At 32.0% G+C, this 18,236-nt stretch overlaps 1 protein-coding gene across 2 annotated transcripts in view; it reads left to right on the plus strand.

Annotated features, from left to right (window-relative positions):
* The window catches only part of LOC106871059 (influenza virus NS1A-binding protein homolog), a 32,715-nt gene extending 15,222 nt beyond the window's left edge, over nucleotides 1–17,493 (plus strand). For both annotated transcript variants that reach the window (XM_014917336.3, XM_014917328.3), the window contains exons 3-12: nucleotides 2,673–2,797; nucleotides 7,607–7,738; nucleotides 8,398–8,516; nucleotides 9,392–9,511; nucleotides 10,357–10,489; nucleotides 12,679–12,930; nucleotides 13,999–14,244; nucleotides 14,346–14,471; nucleotides 15,859–16,032; nucleotides 16,772–17,493. In XM_014917336.3, the coding sequence (XP_014772822.1) occupies nucleotides 2,673–2,797; nucleotides 7,607–7,738; nucleotides 8,398–8,516; nucleotides 9,392–9,511; nucleotides 10,357–10,489; nucleotides 12,679–12,930; nucleotides 13,999–14,244; nucleotides 14,346–14,471; nucleotides 15,859–16,032; nucleotides 16,772–17,163 (1,819 nt within the window). In that variant the 3' untranslated portion in view covers nucleotides 17,164–17,493. The remainder of the gene's footprint in view (nucleotides 1–2,672; nucleotides 2,798–7,606; nucleotides 7,739–8,397; nucleotides 8,517–9,391; nucleotides 9,512–10,356; nucleotides 10,490–12,678; nucleotides 12,931–13,998; nucleotides 14,245–14,345; nucleotides 14,472–15,858; nucleotides 16,033–16,771) is intronic.
* Nucleotides 17,494–18,236: the final 743 nt, after the last annotated feature.

The following is an 18,236-nucleotide window of genomic DNA, read 5'->3' on the forward strand; positions in this document are numbered from 1 at the left end:
TAACATGTTAATAATGTATCTCTATCAGATGTTAATTTTTATATTTGCTCTGTAACAGATACTCTCATGTCAAAGTGGAACTCCAAAAGTGGGTGAGCTTCACTTATGATATATTCACTAGTGAAACAAAAATCCAATATGCTGAAGTATGTTTTTATTTAGTATTATAATTTAGATTTATGAGCATTTTCTTAAATTGTCTATTTCTTTATTACTTTTTAAGAATATATTTTTTTCATTTTTGATTGTCCACTTGATCTATTTTTACTATATCTGCAATATGTACACACATTTCTTGTAAAGCCCTTTTTTAAATTTATTTTCAGGTTCAAGAATATTTTTTCTACAACTGTTTGCTAATCTTAGTCATTTTTGATTTTCATTTTATTGAAATAGATATGATTTAATTTTCATTAATATAAAGTTCTTTATTTTTTTGAGTAATAATGTAATTTTAAACATGCATTTTCTTCTCACCATATTGAGCAGATTTAAAGTTTTGTGGTAAGAATATTATTTAAAATGTTTCAGTTATGAAATTGTATTATTCTGAAACTCCAGTCTTTTATGCATAGAGGTAATATTTGTCTCTGTGATTATCCCTGCGTTCAAATATACCAAGTTGTATATGAACCTAGAGCTGAAAGAATTTTGAATGAAATTGAACTAGCAATAGTGCTCCTGTGCTAGTCACATGGTCTCTGAAGCTGTAGCTACCAAGCTACCTCTCCAATAAACTGCTATGAAATTTTGGAACTAAGTCCTAAAATAGACATGGCTAGAAAGACAAGCAAATGGTTTGAGCTAAGCAAATTTGCTTAGACAGAATAGTGGTATGATGGTAGTGCAGGAGCCTAAAAAGTTGTTAGTAAATATACAGGTTTACAGTTTGGGTTTTGAATCCTGTCGAAAAACAATTACATTTTCATTTGACTTGTCCAGACAAATTGAGAGGAATCTAAACTGTTAGTCATTTGGTAATTTGTGACAGATCTGTGTTGCAAATAATGATTGGACCTGCTCTTGAAAATGCTTACTTTTCAAGCTTATTTATGTAATAAAGTTGAATTTTTAATGTAAAATAGTATACAATTATATATTCCCAATTCATTGTCTTTATCTTTTTTTTTATATATAAGTAAAAATTACATAGGAAACGTCTTCACACCTTTCTATGTAATTTTATTTTTCTATAGTTATATCCATTTTAGTTGGCCATAAGTATATCAATTAAGTTCTATATCTGAACAAACAAAAAAAAAAAAAGATAAAGACAAGTAGCTTGCATTTATCTTATAGTAATTATACCTAAATCTTATTTTCTAAATCCTGACTATTTCTGTAACTTTGAAGAATTAGTTTATCATTCTCTTTTTTATTTGCATTTTTTATTTTTATTAACCTCTTTTGCTGGCACATGAACATGCTATTTCCTAGTATTAAACACTGAAATTGATTTTATTCAATTGGAATGAACATGCTACTATACTGATTTTTTTTCTTCTTTTTTTTTTTGTTTGTTTAATTTTTTTTATAGCACTAAAATGTCACATTTATGAATGTTTCTACTTCATATGGCAATTACCAATCACTATTCCATGACATTAAACATTATTGTGTGGAGAGAGAGAAAAACAAAACAATTCTTAATTTTATATATATATATATATATATGTATATATATAAAAATGAAATTTGATTTAATAATCAATAGTTATAGATGATAGACTCATATTTAGAAAATCCCTTAAAATTGTTTAATATTTTTCTAAAATTTTAACCAATAATTTGAATTCGACCTAAAAAGGATTTTTTTATACATCTGCTGCTCTAAATGCGAAACACTTTTCTGTAGCAGAAATTTTAATATTTTGAAGAAGAAAAACTGATTTCACAAATTATTTATATTGAATATGCATATATATCAGTTTGTGATTTATTTAATTGGGTTGGTAATTGATCAGAGAGGAAGAAAGAAAATATATATTCCAACCGTCAATTTTTTAATTTTTTTCCTTAAAATTGCTTTTATAGTCTGCTCTGAAGGTCATTCACTAAACCAGGTATTATAATGCTCCAATGTTTGTTAATACATGAATTTGTATTCAAATTTAATTAAAACGTAAATATTTATTTATGATAAAAACTTACAATGGGACTCCACTAAATAGTTTATGTAGCTTTACCATTTATTCCTCGTGGATTGTAAATATTTATAAACATTTTTACATTTTAACCCTTTAGCATTTAAACCAGCCATATCTGGCCAAGTATTCTACCTGTTATATGTTCAAACCAGCCAGATCTGGCCTCTCATGCCTACCCTACAGTGTCATTCTAAGAATATACAATCGTATCATGGAAGTCACAAAGCTACAAGATAATGCATGATTAATTCAAAACAATGTAAATAAATAAGCATTACATTTGATGGAGTAATCTGAATGCTAAAGGGTTAAATATTCAGTTCCCACTATTTCCCTTAGAAATTTCTCCTCTCTTTCCGCCTGTTGAATAAAATTACCAATTCAAACTCAAGTGATGACCATCACTGCAGACTGTAATACAGTTATCGTAAATATAAATTGTTTTCCTCTGTCTTTACTGTACTACAGGCAGGTAAGTTAACTACTGTAATGTACGGTAACAACCTCTCTTTATGCCTCCTGCAGACTGCAGCTTCCAGGTGCGGAGGTAAAGACAGTGTACAAGGCAGCCATGCAATTCCGGATTGCTTCAGCAGCCAAGGCCTGCTCTGATTTCCTGGTGGCTAACCTCTCCCCTTCAAATTGTCTTGGTATTTATCATTCTTGGGACACATTCTCTTGGTTTGTCAGTAGTTACTGTCTTAACTGCAGCATTCTCTGCAGTTGAGGAACTTTTCTCCCTCCCTCTTTCTCTATCACCCTCTTTTTCTCTTTCTTTTCCTCTTTTCTTTCCCTCTCTCTCTCATCCACTTTCCTTTTTCACTCTCACCCTCTCATTTACTTTTTTATTTCCCTCAGTAAATTTTTTTAAAAACTATAATTGATCAGTATTCTGAAATCTATATGATCTATATATCTATAATATCCTATTTTGATTATTTTGTATTAAAGATAAGATTAAATATTGGTTTGTTGATTAGCTAGTAAATTGTATTGTGAAATTCTGATAATTTATAATACTTCAATTAAAAATATCTTCAGGAAGGCTAGAAACTTAGATGTATAGTGATAACTTTGGTAATTGATCCTTTATGTTGTAAAGGAAACAAATTATTGATTTTTAAATAGATTCAGCTAAGTAAGTTATATTTTTATTTTGAAAATAGCTTATTCTTAATATTATAGCTGAAAAAAATATTTACTTACCTATTTCACTAATTTGCTATTTTAATATTCTAAAATTCCTTGTACTTAATATATAATAGACTGGAATTTTCCTAATTTTCTCTTTTGGACAGGCACTAGATTTTATTGCTTAGAAATAATGATTTATTCAATAGTTTTGTTTCAAATGTATCTTGTCTTTCTTAAATGCTTTCTTCTTGAAAAGTGCATGAGAATAATATTCCTGTCACTATATGTAAATATATTTGTCTTGGTGACAACACTATGGAATAAGTTTTTAACGCTTTATTCAAGATTCTTGTATACATAATATTATTAATATACCTTTCTTGCTGTTACTATTCTGTGTTACTTTTCGTTGCTAAATTACTTTTTGAAACAAAATTTTCCATATCATTCCTGTTAATTCTGTATTTGTCAGTATTTAATTTATTAATTGCTGTAAAAGACTTCTTTTTGTTTTTTCATTTCTTCATTGCATCATAAGACTTTAGAATAAGGTTAAAAATACTTGTCCAAAACAAAATTTTTATAACTACTACCATAGAGTTTATTTATAGTCAGTATTGTGCTAAAAATATCTACATCTATATATCTACACACACATCTAATAATTGGCAAATATCTGTATATCATTAATGTAGTTTTACTTACGTATCACATACTATGAATTGTTTTAGCTAAGTTAAAAATTTCTATTTTCTTTTTAATCACATTTATTTAGTTAAACACCTACCAAATAGTTTTCATTACAATACTGCAGTTGTGGCTAGTATCAGTTTCCAAGTTGCCAACATTGATGGTTCTTTTTCTTATTTCTGTTCTGAGATTAAGGCATCACTGTATCAATTGTTAGGTATGATAGTGAATGTGCATCACATGTATCTAGGCTTTTCATTTTAGTTTCTTTTAAATCAATGGAAGCAAAAATAATGTAATAATTAGCAGTTTTTGTTTACATAAGCTATTAAGTATTTCAAGTAACAATTACTATCTAGTGTTACAATTAATACTTCTGAATGACCCACTTTCTATATATATATATGTGTGTGTGTGTGTGTGTGTGTGTGCGCGCATGCATATTTATATCTCTGTTAAATGTGGGCATGTATGTGGGAATATGTAATGTGTGCATGTATATGAGTATTTCATGTGTATGTATCCGTTATAGGTATTTTATGTGCTTGTATGTCTATATTGAAAGGTTTATATATATATATATATATATATATATATATATATATATGTATATATATATATTGTGTGTGTGTGTGTGTGTGTGTGTGTGTACATATGTGCATATATGTAATAGTTTTGTTTTATCTGCTTATATGTGAGTGTGTACATGTTGGGTGTATACATTCATAGGTTGGTTTATATACATCCAAAATATTCTGACATTGCTTTTTAATAACCCCCCTCTCTCTCTCTCTCTTTCTTTCTGATACATGCACACAAAATTGCATCTTAGGTGTGAACACTTGAAAATCTTAGTGTCTCTTATGCTCATTTGCAACATCATGTTTTAACTCTGTCTCTCTGAGCAATATATAAAATACATCCATAGGTTTAATAATAGCATTGCCAATTAGTCAGTTCCATTGAGATAAGTAGTTTTAAGGAAAATCGTCCTTTAGTTGTAGGAGTGTATGAAAGTAAGCCGTCTTAAGGTTATATGCTAGGAGTGGACGAAGTATGAAGGCTAGGCTTGTCAAGAAGTTTTATAGCTCTTGGAGCGTATAAAGTTTTATAGCTCTTGGAGCAGTAATAATGAAAGCCAAATGAAATTAAATGGAAATGTGTGGAGTGTCTTTAATCATAACTATTGATGTGATATTCTAAAGTATATATCTGAATAAATATAAGTTATAAAGTCAGTTGGTCTAGGACTTATAACTATGACCATGAAGATGTATCTCTACAGAATTGGTTCATTTGAGGCAAATGGATGGATATTCTCATAGTTGGGAGGAATGTGAGTGAAAAAAATGACAGTCTGATGTTATGTACATCTGGAAACCATGCTCAATTATGATAGTTTCATGAAATGAGACTACTTGTAAGATTTTTAAACATTGATGTGAAGGACAATTTCAGAAAGTTTTGCAGTCGCTTACTTGTCTGATTGGCTTCGTATATTCACCATAAAATGCATTTTAGTGAAGTCTATCCTGAGAATAAGTGAGTATCAAAAATGAAAGAAAACACTGGTTTGACTCGATTTGATGAAACTTGTCGCATGATATCCGAGTTCCACATTTTCTGTATTTGTTATTGTGATGGTGCAGCTACATCAGTAGCCCTAAAAATACAGGGGTTCTAAATAAGAGGATTCAAATTGTATTGGGAAACAGTAATTTGTGACTGGTTCTATGATCAAGAATTGTCTAAAAGATTGAGAAAGGGAAAAAACTTCCACAAAATGGAAATGCAATTGATTAAAATATATATCAGGAAGTTATTTGGAATACTCTTCTATTCCATTATTGTTAACATTTGTTTTTGTTTTTTTTAGCATGAGTAGGATTTTCTGCAAATATATAGATTTTTAGTCTTGCTGAAGGAATTGTTTTTACAACTAGATGTCTTTCTTTCCTTTTAAATAACCTTGATGTAGAATTGTCAGTCACAGAAACTGAGGCAAGCAGAGAGATATGTTCGTTGCCTCAGGGTTCGACTCCTGATCAATTTTCCTGCACCACAATTATACAAATGTTTGTTCTTTGCCAAGATTAAAAAAAAAATTTCTTGCAGTTATCTTCCCAGGACTATAGTATGTGGTTCCATATCCTGACATTTAACTTGTATTATCTTGTATTCAACTTTTCCTACACTAACTTCATTATAGCCCTTTGTACATTTTCAGTAATCTAAGACTGACTCTTTCACATCTTTCTTTTCATTGAAAGATGTGTTAAAGTTAGTTTGGACATACTTCCTCACTGTGCCTTTGTTGTTAATACTATTTCACAGTATAAAAAAAAACAACACTCCACCACTCATCCTCTCACTGTAGAACATGGAGAAAAAAGAAAAAAGCTTGTGACAGTTTGTGGTGGTATAGTCTTTCTGTTTTTTGTTTTCTTTCACATTCCTCTATTGCTTATCTTTTAGCATTTATATTCCACTATATTACTATCTGGCCAGCCCTCAACTCTAGTTAAGTAGCAGTTAGTGTGGACGTTTCTGTCCTCACTCACTCTTAATGCATCTTTTAGCTTCCAAACTTCTGCTGCTGTTTTCATGATTGATAGTCTAAATTTAGCATTAATCTTTATAAAATGTTCTTGCTGGTTAAATTTTGTTATAACATTAGTTAGTTTTAATTCCACTTCGATGTGGCTTACTGGTTTAGTAAATCTGAAGCTATTGATAATTCATTTGCTTGATAAAAATTCAAGAGCTTTGTTCTTCATTTTATAGTCATATTGTCTGATCACACCAATAAATTTGATTGTTTGATGACCTAGTTGTCCGTCTAATTCATTTTTATTGTACAGCAAGCACCCCTAGGTATTTTTTCCACTCATTCTTTTTAAGTTAGGTCATTCAGCGTTTGCTCACAAAAGTCCTATATACTTTTCTTATTTAAGATTTACAATACTGTTTAGACTGTGAGGAGGATTATGTCACAAGTTGTCACTTTACCACCAAAGTGCGAACTCATTCCCCACTGCATTCTATTTTTAATAAATTTAAATTTTGACTTGTCTTCCTTGCTTTTCTTGTCCAGAATTTAAGATAATGGTTGGTTCTCACTAGGTGTTATGTTAAGATTTTTGGTTCACTACATTATATTAGTGTCCACTTTATTCTAAGTTTTTAGTTGCTTCCTCCAGTATTAGAACTATTACTATCTAGAGGAAATTACAATAATTTTACTTTCCTGTAATAAATCTGGCTTATGCACCTTTTGTAGTGTCATTTTTCTGTACACAACACACATCACTTACTAACAGTTCTACTTCCCATTTAATACTTTCTATTAAAAGTAGTTATTCTGAGATTAAGCTGAAAAGACAGTCATATGATGTTGGTGTGTGAGCGTGTGTTAGGGAGTGTAAATGTGTATGTTAAGCATGTATGTGTGTGTGTGTGTGTGTGTGTATGTGCTTATAAACATGTGTGTAAATTTATATGTACATGGTTCATATACACATGTACATATACTTGATCACATGCATATTTATATATACATACACACAGGTTGATGTAGATGTTATTTATGCCAATTTTCTTTTCCGTATCACATTTTCATTGTTTTTTTGTTGCAGAATTCAGATGGTGTGCAGGTGATAATGATCAGTTAAAGACACAAATAGATGCTTATATACAGAAACATGTTGCTGAGGTAATAAACAGTAATAAACTGTCTGTTTTACCTCGCATCCTCATAGAAATAGTGGGTAAGTAGTTTTTGATTTAAAAAAAAACAAAAGTAAATTTAGACCAATGTGAACAGTAAAGATCTGCTGTATTTTGTATTCTTCACAATCTCATAAAATGTATTAATGTTTCTGAAAGTTTCAAGACAAACAACATAATATAAATCTGTAATATAGGAGCATATACTGAGAGAGCTTGAAGAAATAATTGATAGTACTTTTAGAATTCTTATTTTGTGCTTGTGACAGTGTGTTTAAAAACATTCGTTTTACAACCTCATGGGCATTTTGGGTAATTGTCTTTGAGTCAACTAAAACCTAGGAATTGAGATTTGATAGTTAACTGCAAAACCAAAAGCAAATTTGTTGAACAAAACTGAAGTATTCAATTCTGACTGAGTTCTCTCCCTTCACGCTAGGACTACGTCATTTTGGTTTCTTTCAACATTGATAAAATAAAATATTTATAAAAACAAAACTTTTAAGGCTGTGCCCCAACATGGCTGTAATCCAATAACTAAAATCAGTAAAAAAAGTATTACATTTAAAGATTTATGCCTTCATCATCCAGTGATTTACGTGTGATTTTTCATGTTAGGGGATGAGTAGATTTGCCATAGTGCAATTTCATACATTTTGATGTACTTTTAAATATTTTTTTCTTTTAAATTCCAAATTAGGTGCTGATGAAATTATTCTTGGTAACAAAATTGACGCTCATATATTTCATCTGGTGTTCAATTGGGCTAAAAACATGCTTGCTCAAGCTAGAGGCTCTTTCAATTATCTCACTGAACAGGTTTGTTGAAATTTTTTATTTTTTCTAATTTTTATGTAACATTCATTTTGTAGCTAAAATGTTTTTAAGCAATTTTAACTCTTAGCGTCTTGATAATAAATTTATCTCAGTTTTGTAATGATAGTGCAGAAAGACAGTTGTTGGTAATAAATGTAATAGACATAAGAGAAACATCACAATAAAAGAAATGTTTTCACCCTGACTTTTGCAACTTATTTATTTATTATAAAATATACTAGTTGAGTTACAACCTTCAAAAACAGCTGAGTATGCATGAAAGTTTCAAAAAAAAAAAAAACTGTCTGAAAACAGTTGCAAAATCTGTTGTATGTGTGTTGATATTAATAGTGAACATTAAAGATCATCATCATCATCATGCGCCCACTTTCCATGCTAGCATGGGTTGGACGATTTGACTGAGGACTGGCGAACCAGATGGCTGCACCAGGCTCAAATCTGATTTGGCAGAGTTTCTACAGCTGGAAGCCCTTCCTAACGCCAACCACTCCGAGAGTGTAGTGAATGCTTTTTACGTGCCATCTGCACGAGGGCCAGTCCGGTGGTACTGGCAACAGCCACGCTCAAGTGGCGTTTTTTATGTGCCACCTGCACAGGAGTCAATGCAGTAAATAAATAAATGGTAGAGGTAGAGATTTTTTTTTCTTTTTTTTCCCCCCTCTCAGATGAGAGTTCATAACTTCTTTGAAAACAAATATAATCAAAATTGGATGGTTTCAGGCTGTATGGGTCAGAGAGGGGGGGATATGCATTATTAGGTGGATTTGAGTAATACATGGTGTTAAGATCTAATTTGGTTCACTTTTATTTAGATTCTTTTAAAGTATTTTTCTCTTTGTATTTTTAATTAACTTCAGACACACATGCTTTATCTAAACAACAACCAAATATTACAAGACTGTGGATTTTTGGATGACTCTAGTTTAGAGGAAGATGATATGATAAAAGACTACAAACTGTTGTCGAAGAAGAAGCAGGTAAACCACAACAGATATATATTTCATTTTAAATTTTATCCTGATATAAATGATTCAGAAACTTTACATCTATTGAAAGTTTTACTGCTTGGTGCATCTGCAATTAGTTACACCCAATATCAAAACTGTAAAATAGGCATACCAATGAAGGGTACATTGCGGTATTCTTTGAAAGCTACTAAATCTTTGTCATTCAAAAGACAGGCTGATCATGTCTGCTCAGTCAAGTCTGACCTGAAACTAAATAACAATTATAAAGGGCGAGTGTACAGTAGCTTACAAAATTGCACTGTCTACATTTGAGGCTGATATTTAAATTTGTGACAGTGGTGTCTTGTCCAACAGGAGTCTTCAAGGATGAAGATAGCAACCACCCAATATTCTGCTTTGCTATAAAAAGGCTGTCATAAGGAACTGGGTAACAACATTTAATGGACTTGGCATGATCTTGATAGTAGCAGTTAACAGCATAATGCTTCTCATGTTAGAATTTTAGCAATGAAATGATAGTTTTTTTTTTTTTTTTTTTTTTTTTTCTATATTCTAGATTCTTATTTCACTGTTGATAAAATGCTATAAGAATTATTCAACCTTTAAGCACAGTCAATGCATGCTAATTAATATTCTATATTGTAGTGGAAAATTTGAGGATGAATTTCTTAATTTCAAGCATGGCTTATAATTCAATGAGACCATCACCAGTAAAAGAATTGACAATTTTGCTGTAGATGTGTGTAGTAACTGTTCATCTTGTTTCTCAGCAGCTCATTTTTATTACTTAAACAGATAAGAAATATTTCTTTTCAACACTCATTCTATCAGTGACTTTTTTTGTACTTTTTCAGTTAGCTAATTGCAAAAATAAAATGGATTCAAGTAATTTTTCTCCAAATCAGTTGAGAAAACTTGCTTCTGGTGATTGTGAATGGATTCAGAATGAACATGAATGGTCTTTACTAGCATCATACCAATCAGCCGGTTAGTATTTTTTTTTATTGCTGTTTCTTGGTAGGAGTTGTGCTGATGTTCTAGAAGGAAGTGGTTGTGCAGGGTGTGAGGATAAAGAGGTGAGTGGGTTAAGTATAGAAGGAACAAGACCAGTCAACTCTGCAAAACGGGCTGTTATTGTAGGAGTAAAAAACACTGTGGTGACACTATGCCTGTGTGCCAGATGCTGGAGTGCATCTGTTACAAAAGTCTATATTATTTCATTAATACAAAATAATCATCATCGTTTAACGTCCGCTTTCCATGCTAGCATGGGTTGGACGATTTGACTGAGGACTAGTGAACCAGATGGCTACACCAGACTCCAATCTGATTTGGCAGAGTTTTTACAGCTGGATGCCCTTCCTAACGCCAACCACTCCGAGAGTGTAGTGGGTGCTTTTTATGTGCCACCGGCATGAAGGCTAGTCAGGCGGTACTGGCAACGGCCACACTCAAAATGGTGTATTTTACGTGTCACCTGCACAAGTGCCAGGAAGGCGACACTAGGCACAGGTGCCATCACGATTTCGGTTTCGCTTGCCCCAACAGGTCTTCGCAAGCCGAATTTCATGTCCAAAGGAAATTAGTATAGTTTGCTGTTATTTAAAAAAGCAAAACAGTGATCAAATTCCATTTTTTTTATTGAAACTGTCTTGCTAACATCTTTGTAGAACATAGAAGAAATGTCCCACCTCATATCCAGTTGAGAGGTAGGATTAATTGCATAATTTCAAACTGCAAAACGAACATAGCTGATTTTCTTATATAGTATAGCAATCGCAAAACATCTTTACAGGTAGATCATGAGAAAAAAAAAGGTCCTGCATGAAGGGGTCAAAAATGTAAGAATCGATTTACTATTGCCTGAAAGTTAATATTTAAAAAAAGTACAAATAGTTCAATATATTGAAAAGAGATAAATAAGTGCATCATTGGAATGTGCAGAAGAATAGTAGTTAGTGAGTAGTTAAAGAAAGGCTGAATTGCCAAGAAGAATTCATAAGGAATGTTGGGTCAAGGTATATGTTAATGAAACAACAAAAATCAAGTCAGTGCTTTAATTTTAAAGCAATGGGGAGAAATGATTGCATACTGAAATAATACGAATGTTGTCAAACAGATAGACAGGTAGTTCAGTAGGCAATTACTTGCAAGGTAAGTGAAACTCTAAAAAAATTTATTTTGAATAAACTTCACCTGTTACTTTTGAATTTTTGAGAACCACCAAATTTCACTTATGTAATAAAAGGTCTTGTGCACTTACAACTATTGGCACCTTTATATTGTAGCTCACCCTGTCAGCCAAATCTTACATTACATTGGATAATATCCCTGATACATTGTTGGAATAAAAGATGTGACAGCCACAGTTGAGTTAGAACAGCAGTTGTAAGACTTCTCATTGGTCAATATGAGTAATGCTCATGACTTTCTAGATGAATTAATGAAGCGAATTATTCTATAGTCATTTTTCCAGTGAGCAATTTTTCATCAGATTCCTCTGACTCAGTCTCTTGCAAGAGTTAAATATCTTTAAAGCTATAATTACAACTTATTGGCATGAAATGTAATCCTATGACAATTCTTGTAATTTCAAACTGTGCTACTACTATACTTACTATTCAATCATTTTAATATAATTGTTTCTTCATGTACTAACAGTTTATAACATTGTGCTGTATGTTGTTGGCACTCCGTCGCTTACGACGAGGGTTCCAGTTGATCCGATCAACGGAACAGCCTGCTCGTGAAATTAACGTGCAAGTGACTGAGCACTCCACAGTCACGTGTACCCTTAACGTAGTTCTCGGGGATATTCAGCGTGACACAGTGTGACCAGGCTGACCCTTTGAATTACAGGCACAACAGAAACAGGAAGTAAGAGTGAGAGAGAAAGTTGTGGTGAAAGAGTACAACAGGGTTTGCCACCATCCCCTGCCGGAGCCTCGTGGAGCTTTAGGTGTTTTCGCTCAATAAGCACTCACAACACCCGGTCTGGGAATCGAAACCGCGAGTCCGCTGCCCTAACCACTGGGCCATTGCGCCTCCACCGTGCTGTCTAAAGCAGTTACATTGTGTAATAATATCCATCCACTGTCTTTATTATTTTCTACAACATACACTACATTTTTGATTTTGTTGAGCTTAATTTTTTTCATTTATCTTTTTATTTGCAGAGCGTACCTCAGTTGGAATAACTTTAATGAATGGTTCTTTGTCCATTGTCACCCTCCATTTAAGACCATGTCCACCTCATAGTCCAAGTAGTACAGTATCTGACCCAGAGTCGCCTACCAATGTTCCTTCCACTGATGTTAGTAGACCTGGATCTATTGAACGAAACGTCTCCCTAACACTCCTTGCACAAATGAGTACAGCACGATGCAGTTTTGGACTTGCAATACTCAATAAAAATCTTGTTGCTGTTGGTAAGTAATCATTCCTTCACGTTTTTCATTGTTTTCTGTTTTAAGTGTGTTAGAGAACTTGTCACCACAGACAATTGAAGTCTGGACAGCTCCCCGTCCAACCCATTTCAGCATGGAAAGCGGACGTTAAACGATGTTAATGATGGATTGTAAAATGATTTGTTGGCATATCAGGGGAGGTAACTTTTATACTAGTGAACATTGCACGCTCTTCATAATTTACGGAAATCAGATCTTGAAAGCAAAAAGAAATACAAAAAATTATTAAAAAGCATTAAAGTGTTAATGTCTCTTTAATTGCTGAGGATTTTCAGAGTGCTAGGCTGATAATTCTAGCAACCATATTGACGTGTTCAATCGTTACATTCATACAAATGAATAAATATTAATACAAAAATGTATTTTTTACCAGAAACTACTGAAATTACTTTCAGTGCAGGTTTTATTTCTTTACATGAAGATATATTTACTCACTTATATATGCAATCTAGATTCTCCTTTTAGATATGCATAATTTCTATATAGAGAGACTCCACACCATGGCATACTCTAATAGGATATAAAAAGCTGAAATAAAAAATTACTGTTGTGGAAATACCTGTAAACTAGTGGCTGTACCAGGATAATCTTACAGCAAAATTTCTCGGGGAGACTGTGTTTCAGAGTGAGGGATAAGTAGATGCAATTTTAGTACACTGATCCTAGTAGTGTAAGGAAAGATAGGGAAAAAAAGATATTAAAAAATATGAACATTACAGTTCAAATGAACATATGTTACGAATATAAAAGTGGAGACCCATTTGATGTATGTGGTTGGATATTTTAAACAGCAAATTTTGGACTAGATCTAATGATTAAACACTTTCATTGAAAAATGAGTTTAGAATATCACAATCTTATTTCAGTTAAATATGTAAATTAAGCAACAAAATACATAAGTTTTGGGGAAAAAATACTTGTTTTATCATTCTATACTACTAATAAATGCTTTACTGAATTATAGTAACAACTGAAATAATTCTTGATTGTAAGTAGTTTTATGAAGATGTTTTCAATTCATTTTTCTAGGTGGTTACGAGAGAGGCGAATGTTTGAGAAGTGCTGAGATGTTTAATCTTCAGGATAATGTTTGGACAAGTTTGCCACCAATGAAAGTTGCACGTGGACGTGTTGCAGTGGCTGTTCTTAACAACAAGCTGTATGCATGTGGTGGCTCTGATGGTCACCATGAACTGCGGTCTGTAGAATGCTATGACACAGAAACTAACAAATGGTCTTTTGTTGCCGATATGCAGACAGAACGCTCATGTCCTGGTAAGTAATTTTTCTTAAATTTGATAAACAAAATCTTTGAATATTTTTCTCAGCTTAAAGTTTGCCATTAAGCTAACTGTATATTCTTTTTATTTTATTAGGTGTTGTTGCACTAAATAACAATATCTATTGCATTGGTGGCTGCACTGGTCAACGCTGTATTGCAGATTGTGAAGCTTATGATCCAGTTACTAACAAATGGCACAGCATTGCTTCACTGAATGAAGGTTTGTAATTGTTTGAAATAAATTCCTGATTTCATTATATAACGATTGTCAATCTAGAATTCATTATCTTGCAATGCTCCATTCATCCATTTATCTTATTTTTGGCCTCTTGTTTGGTGAACATTGACTCTCAGGAATGTATATTATTAGGTTAGCACTTCATTTTAATATAATATCAACATACTGGCTTTTTTGCAATTGTAGTGCCACATAAAAAGTGCCCAGTACCCTCCATAAAGTGGTTGCCAGCTTCTAAGCAAACTTCATGAAATTACAAAATAAGATTTAAAACTGATAAGCAATGAAACCAATTGAGAGTGAAGTAGTTCAAAATTTTGTTCTTGTCAAAAAATAATTAAGTGTTGTATGATGAAACAAAAAGAAAGGAAGCTTATTATAGCTGCCTAAATGGTAACACTAAATAGTGGTACTTTTGTATAAATGGTATCTATTTAATTAGCCATTAAAACATGTCCTGGCAGTAAGCTTTGGGTGGGTGGGTGGGGTGCGGAAAATGGTACCCTGCTTTAAAACAGGCAAGAGTTAAGTGTCAGGAAGGGTATTCAACTAGGAAACTCCAGTATGGAATAGTGGACATTGAAAATGATAATTTTTAGGTCAAAGAAAGCACTCTTAGTGATTATTGGGTGTTTCAGGACTGGCTGACAGATGTTGGGTACTGTGTTCTACAGGAAGTTAAAAGTTTACCTTAACTGTTAATACTATTCTAATAAGAATTAACATGAAAATTACTTGTTAATAAATATAGAATAGAATAATAGAAAACTTTAAATAAAGACATGCAAATAAGAATAGGACACTCAAATTAAGTGCAATTTTGGAAGTAGTTGGCAGGGGTGATGGTAATCTTTATTAGTAATCATGTTTTTGCTTCTAATATCTGTTATCCTATATTTTGTTTCAATCTTCATAATCTGCTGGGGGCCAACTTTGCTTTATATTTCTCCAAGGTTGATGAAATGATGTGTATAGGTATAGTTTCTATCAACTATATATCTTTCCACTACAAATTTGTGCCATTAACATTTATTGCTCATTATTCCAATCATAAATGTATCTAAACTTGCAGTGTCTAGTCCAATGAAACTTTCCGTCATCATGTTAAAAAATTTGTAATTGACTTTTCTTTGTAGATATCTGCCTTTCTATGTTTTTGCTACTTTTAGTCATCATCAGAATCTGTTAGTGAATTTTACTTAGTTTCTGTTGTATTTGAGTTTTTATTAAAAGTATTTTAAAATAGATTAAGGTCAAATATTGTAATATTGCCTTTTATTGACTTGCAATGGAATTCTTTTTTCTTTTTGTGCTGTTTTCATTACTGTATGTTGTTCAGGAAAAAATTTCTTTGCTTTTTAATTGATAGGTCATTTTCAAGCTGCTCTCTGCACTTATGACGGTAAAATCTTTGCTATTGGTGGTAGCAGCAGTTGGAATTGCTTGAACTCTGTCAATGTTTATGATCCTAATACTGACGTTTGGCAAACATATAGCTGTCTAAATACTCCTCGCAGAGGTGCTGGTGCAGACATTATTGATGGTAACGTTTAGTCCTTTCTTTAAATTATTTAAATTTTAGTTTCATTGATTCAGTGTTCTTTAATGCTCTTTTTTTTTTTGTTTGTTTTGTGTTGGTTTTCTTTTCTCGCTTGAACATGATTAAGACATTTAAAAAGCTAAATGATTTCCCAATATATCTAATATTTTAAGTAAATATTGACTTACCAATCTTGGTTGCATTTAAACAAATTTGATTTCCTCCCTCAAGAAAGACAACTAAAGTTATTTCCCTTGCAAATCATACTGAATAGACTGAAAATCTAGGCATATTTACTTAAGAATGCATCAAGTTTTTAAATAAATGCTGCAGGAAATGTTACATCTTGGCTTTTGAGATAGTTAAATCTGTTGCAAACTGAAATCGTTTAGTCAGTAAAAAAAAAAAAGGTTTTTTATCCGTTATAACTGTTGAGAATAAGTTATCATCATCTCATTGAACTCCTGGAACTGAAGCTAAGATATCTTAGAGCTGATTTCAGAGGTTTTATCCTATTGGAATTATGCATTCAAGCACATATATTGGCTTCAAAAATAAGTTGCAAGAAAATCAATACATCTGAGTTTGAAAGTCAAAATCTTAGATTGGATTGATTAGTTATTAACATTTACAACTCTTTCAGCTTCAATTTTATTGAAGCAAAATAATCTAAAGGTTTTTGTAAAATAAATTTCGTGGCCTTATAAACAAGCTTTTCAATTTTTTTATTTTCTTCATGTAGGTAAAATCATGGTTGTTGGAGGCAGTGATGGTACACGTTCTCTACGCTCTACAGAAGTTTATGACAAAGAAAATGACAGTTGGAGTGTTGGCCCTCAACTTGGTATAGACAGAGCCAATGTTAGTGTAGTTACACTTGGAAACAAACTTTTTGCTGTTGGTGGTTTTAGTGGCAAGAAATTTTTAGATTCCCTTGAATATTTTAATCCTATGTCAGAAGAATGGTGCTGTTATTCTCCAGTTGAAAATATCTTTCAACTATCTTCTAATGCTGAAGAACCTAACAAAGATCATAATGAAGTGACAGACTCAAGTAAAAAAGCTCGCAAGAGCCATTCAAAAGCACAAAATAATAATATACCATTAAATAATTGTGCTAATGGAATTATTTAGATGTATTTTTAAAAAGAAAAGCATAATTTTAAATATAATTTCATTGTATAACTTCATCTTCATTTTATGACATTTCTGTTTAGAATTGTTCTCAAAACACATTTTCAAAACACTTTCAACATACACACACAAAACAAAAAAAGAAAAACTGCAACAAAACAAACATTAGTCAATTAATATTTGTATGTGAAATTGCATTTCATAATATTGATGAAATTTAAACATAAAAAACATAAATTACAACATATTTTATACAGTTTTTCTTTTATTTCATTTAAAAATATTGGCATTATCTCAAAAATATAAATAAAAAATATCCCTTCCCCCTGAGGTTTTGTTGAGTTTATTTTCTTATTTGTTTGACCATATTCCTGCCAGACTTGTAGACTTCAATTTAAAATATGACACAAAATTGTAAAGGATTGTAAGATTTCAAAAGAAAATTATATTTTGGAGTGAGCAACTTCACTGGTGCTGGTGGTATAAGAAAAGTACCTAGTACATTCTGTAAAGTGGTTGTCATTAGGAAGGGTATCTGGTCACAGAAACCATGTCAAAGCTGGCATTAGAGCTTGATGCAACCCTTTAACCCATACAAACATGGAAAATATGATATAATGACGACTACTGATTGAGCTGTAATATTAGTTTATATAGAGAGAACTGTTTCTATCAAATATATATTCTTTTCCATTTGTTATCGTAAAAGTTGAGGTTAAGTGATAGTGTTTACAGTTGAGTGGGAAATATATCAGAATAGTTATAAGGAATGTATATATAGGTGTGTGGTGGTGGGGAGTTGGAATACAAGTCATGGTACATCTAAATTCTTAGCAGAAAGTGACGGTTTAGCATATTGTCAGAATGAACAACATAATTCTTGTATTGAGACTGCTGATAAGTTATGAGAAGGGCTAATCTTGTTTTAATCCTTTGAGAGCTCTAATGCCAGAGTCAGACATTGACTCTGGAATACATTTTAAAGGCTCTGTGGAATTCATCATTAGTTAATGTCTTTTTCTATGCTTGCATCGGGTCAGACAAAATATTTTGAGACAGATTTTCCTACATCT

This window comes from Octopus bimaculoides, chromosome 2 (genome assembly GCF_046866305.1).
Source record: "Octopus bimaculoides isolate indiv1 chromosome 2, ASM4686630v1, whole genome shotgun sequence".
NCBI classification, from domain to species: Eukaryota; Metazoa; Mollusca; class Cephalopoda; order Octopoda; family Octopodidae; genus Octopus; species Octopus bimaculoides.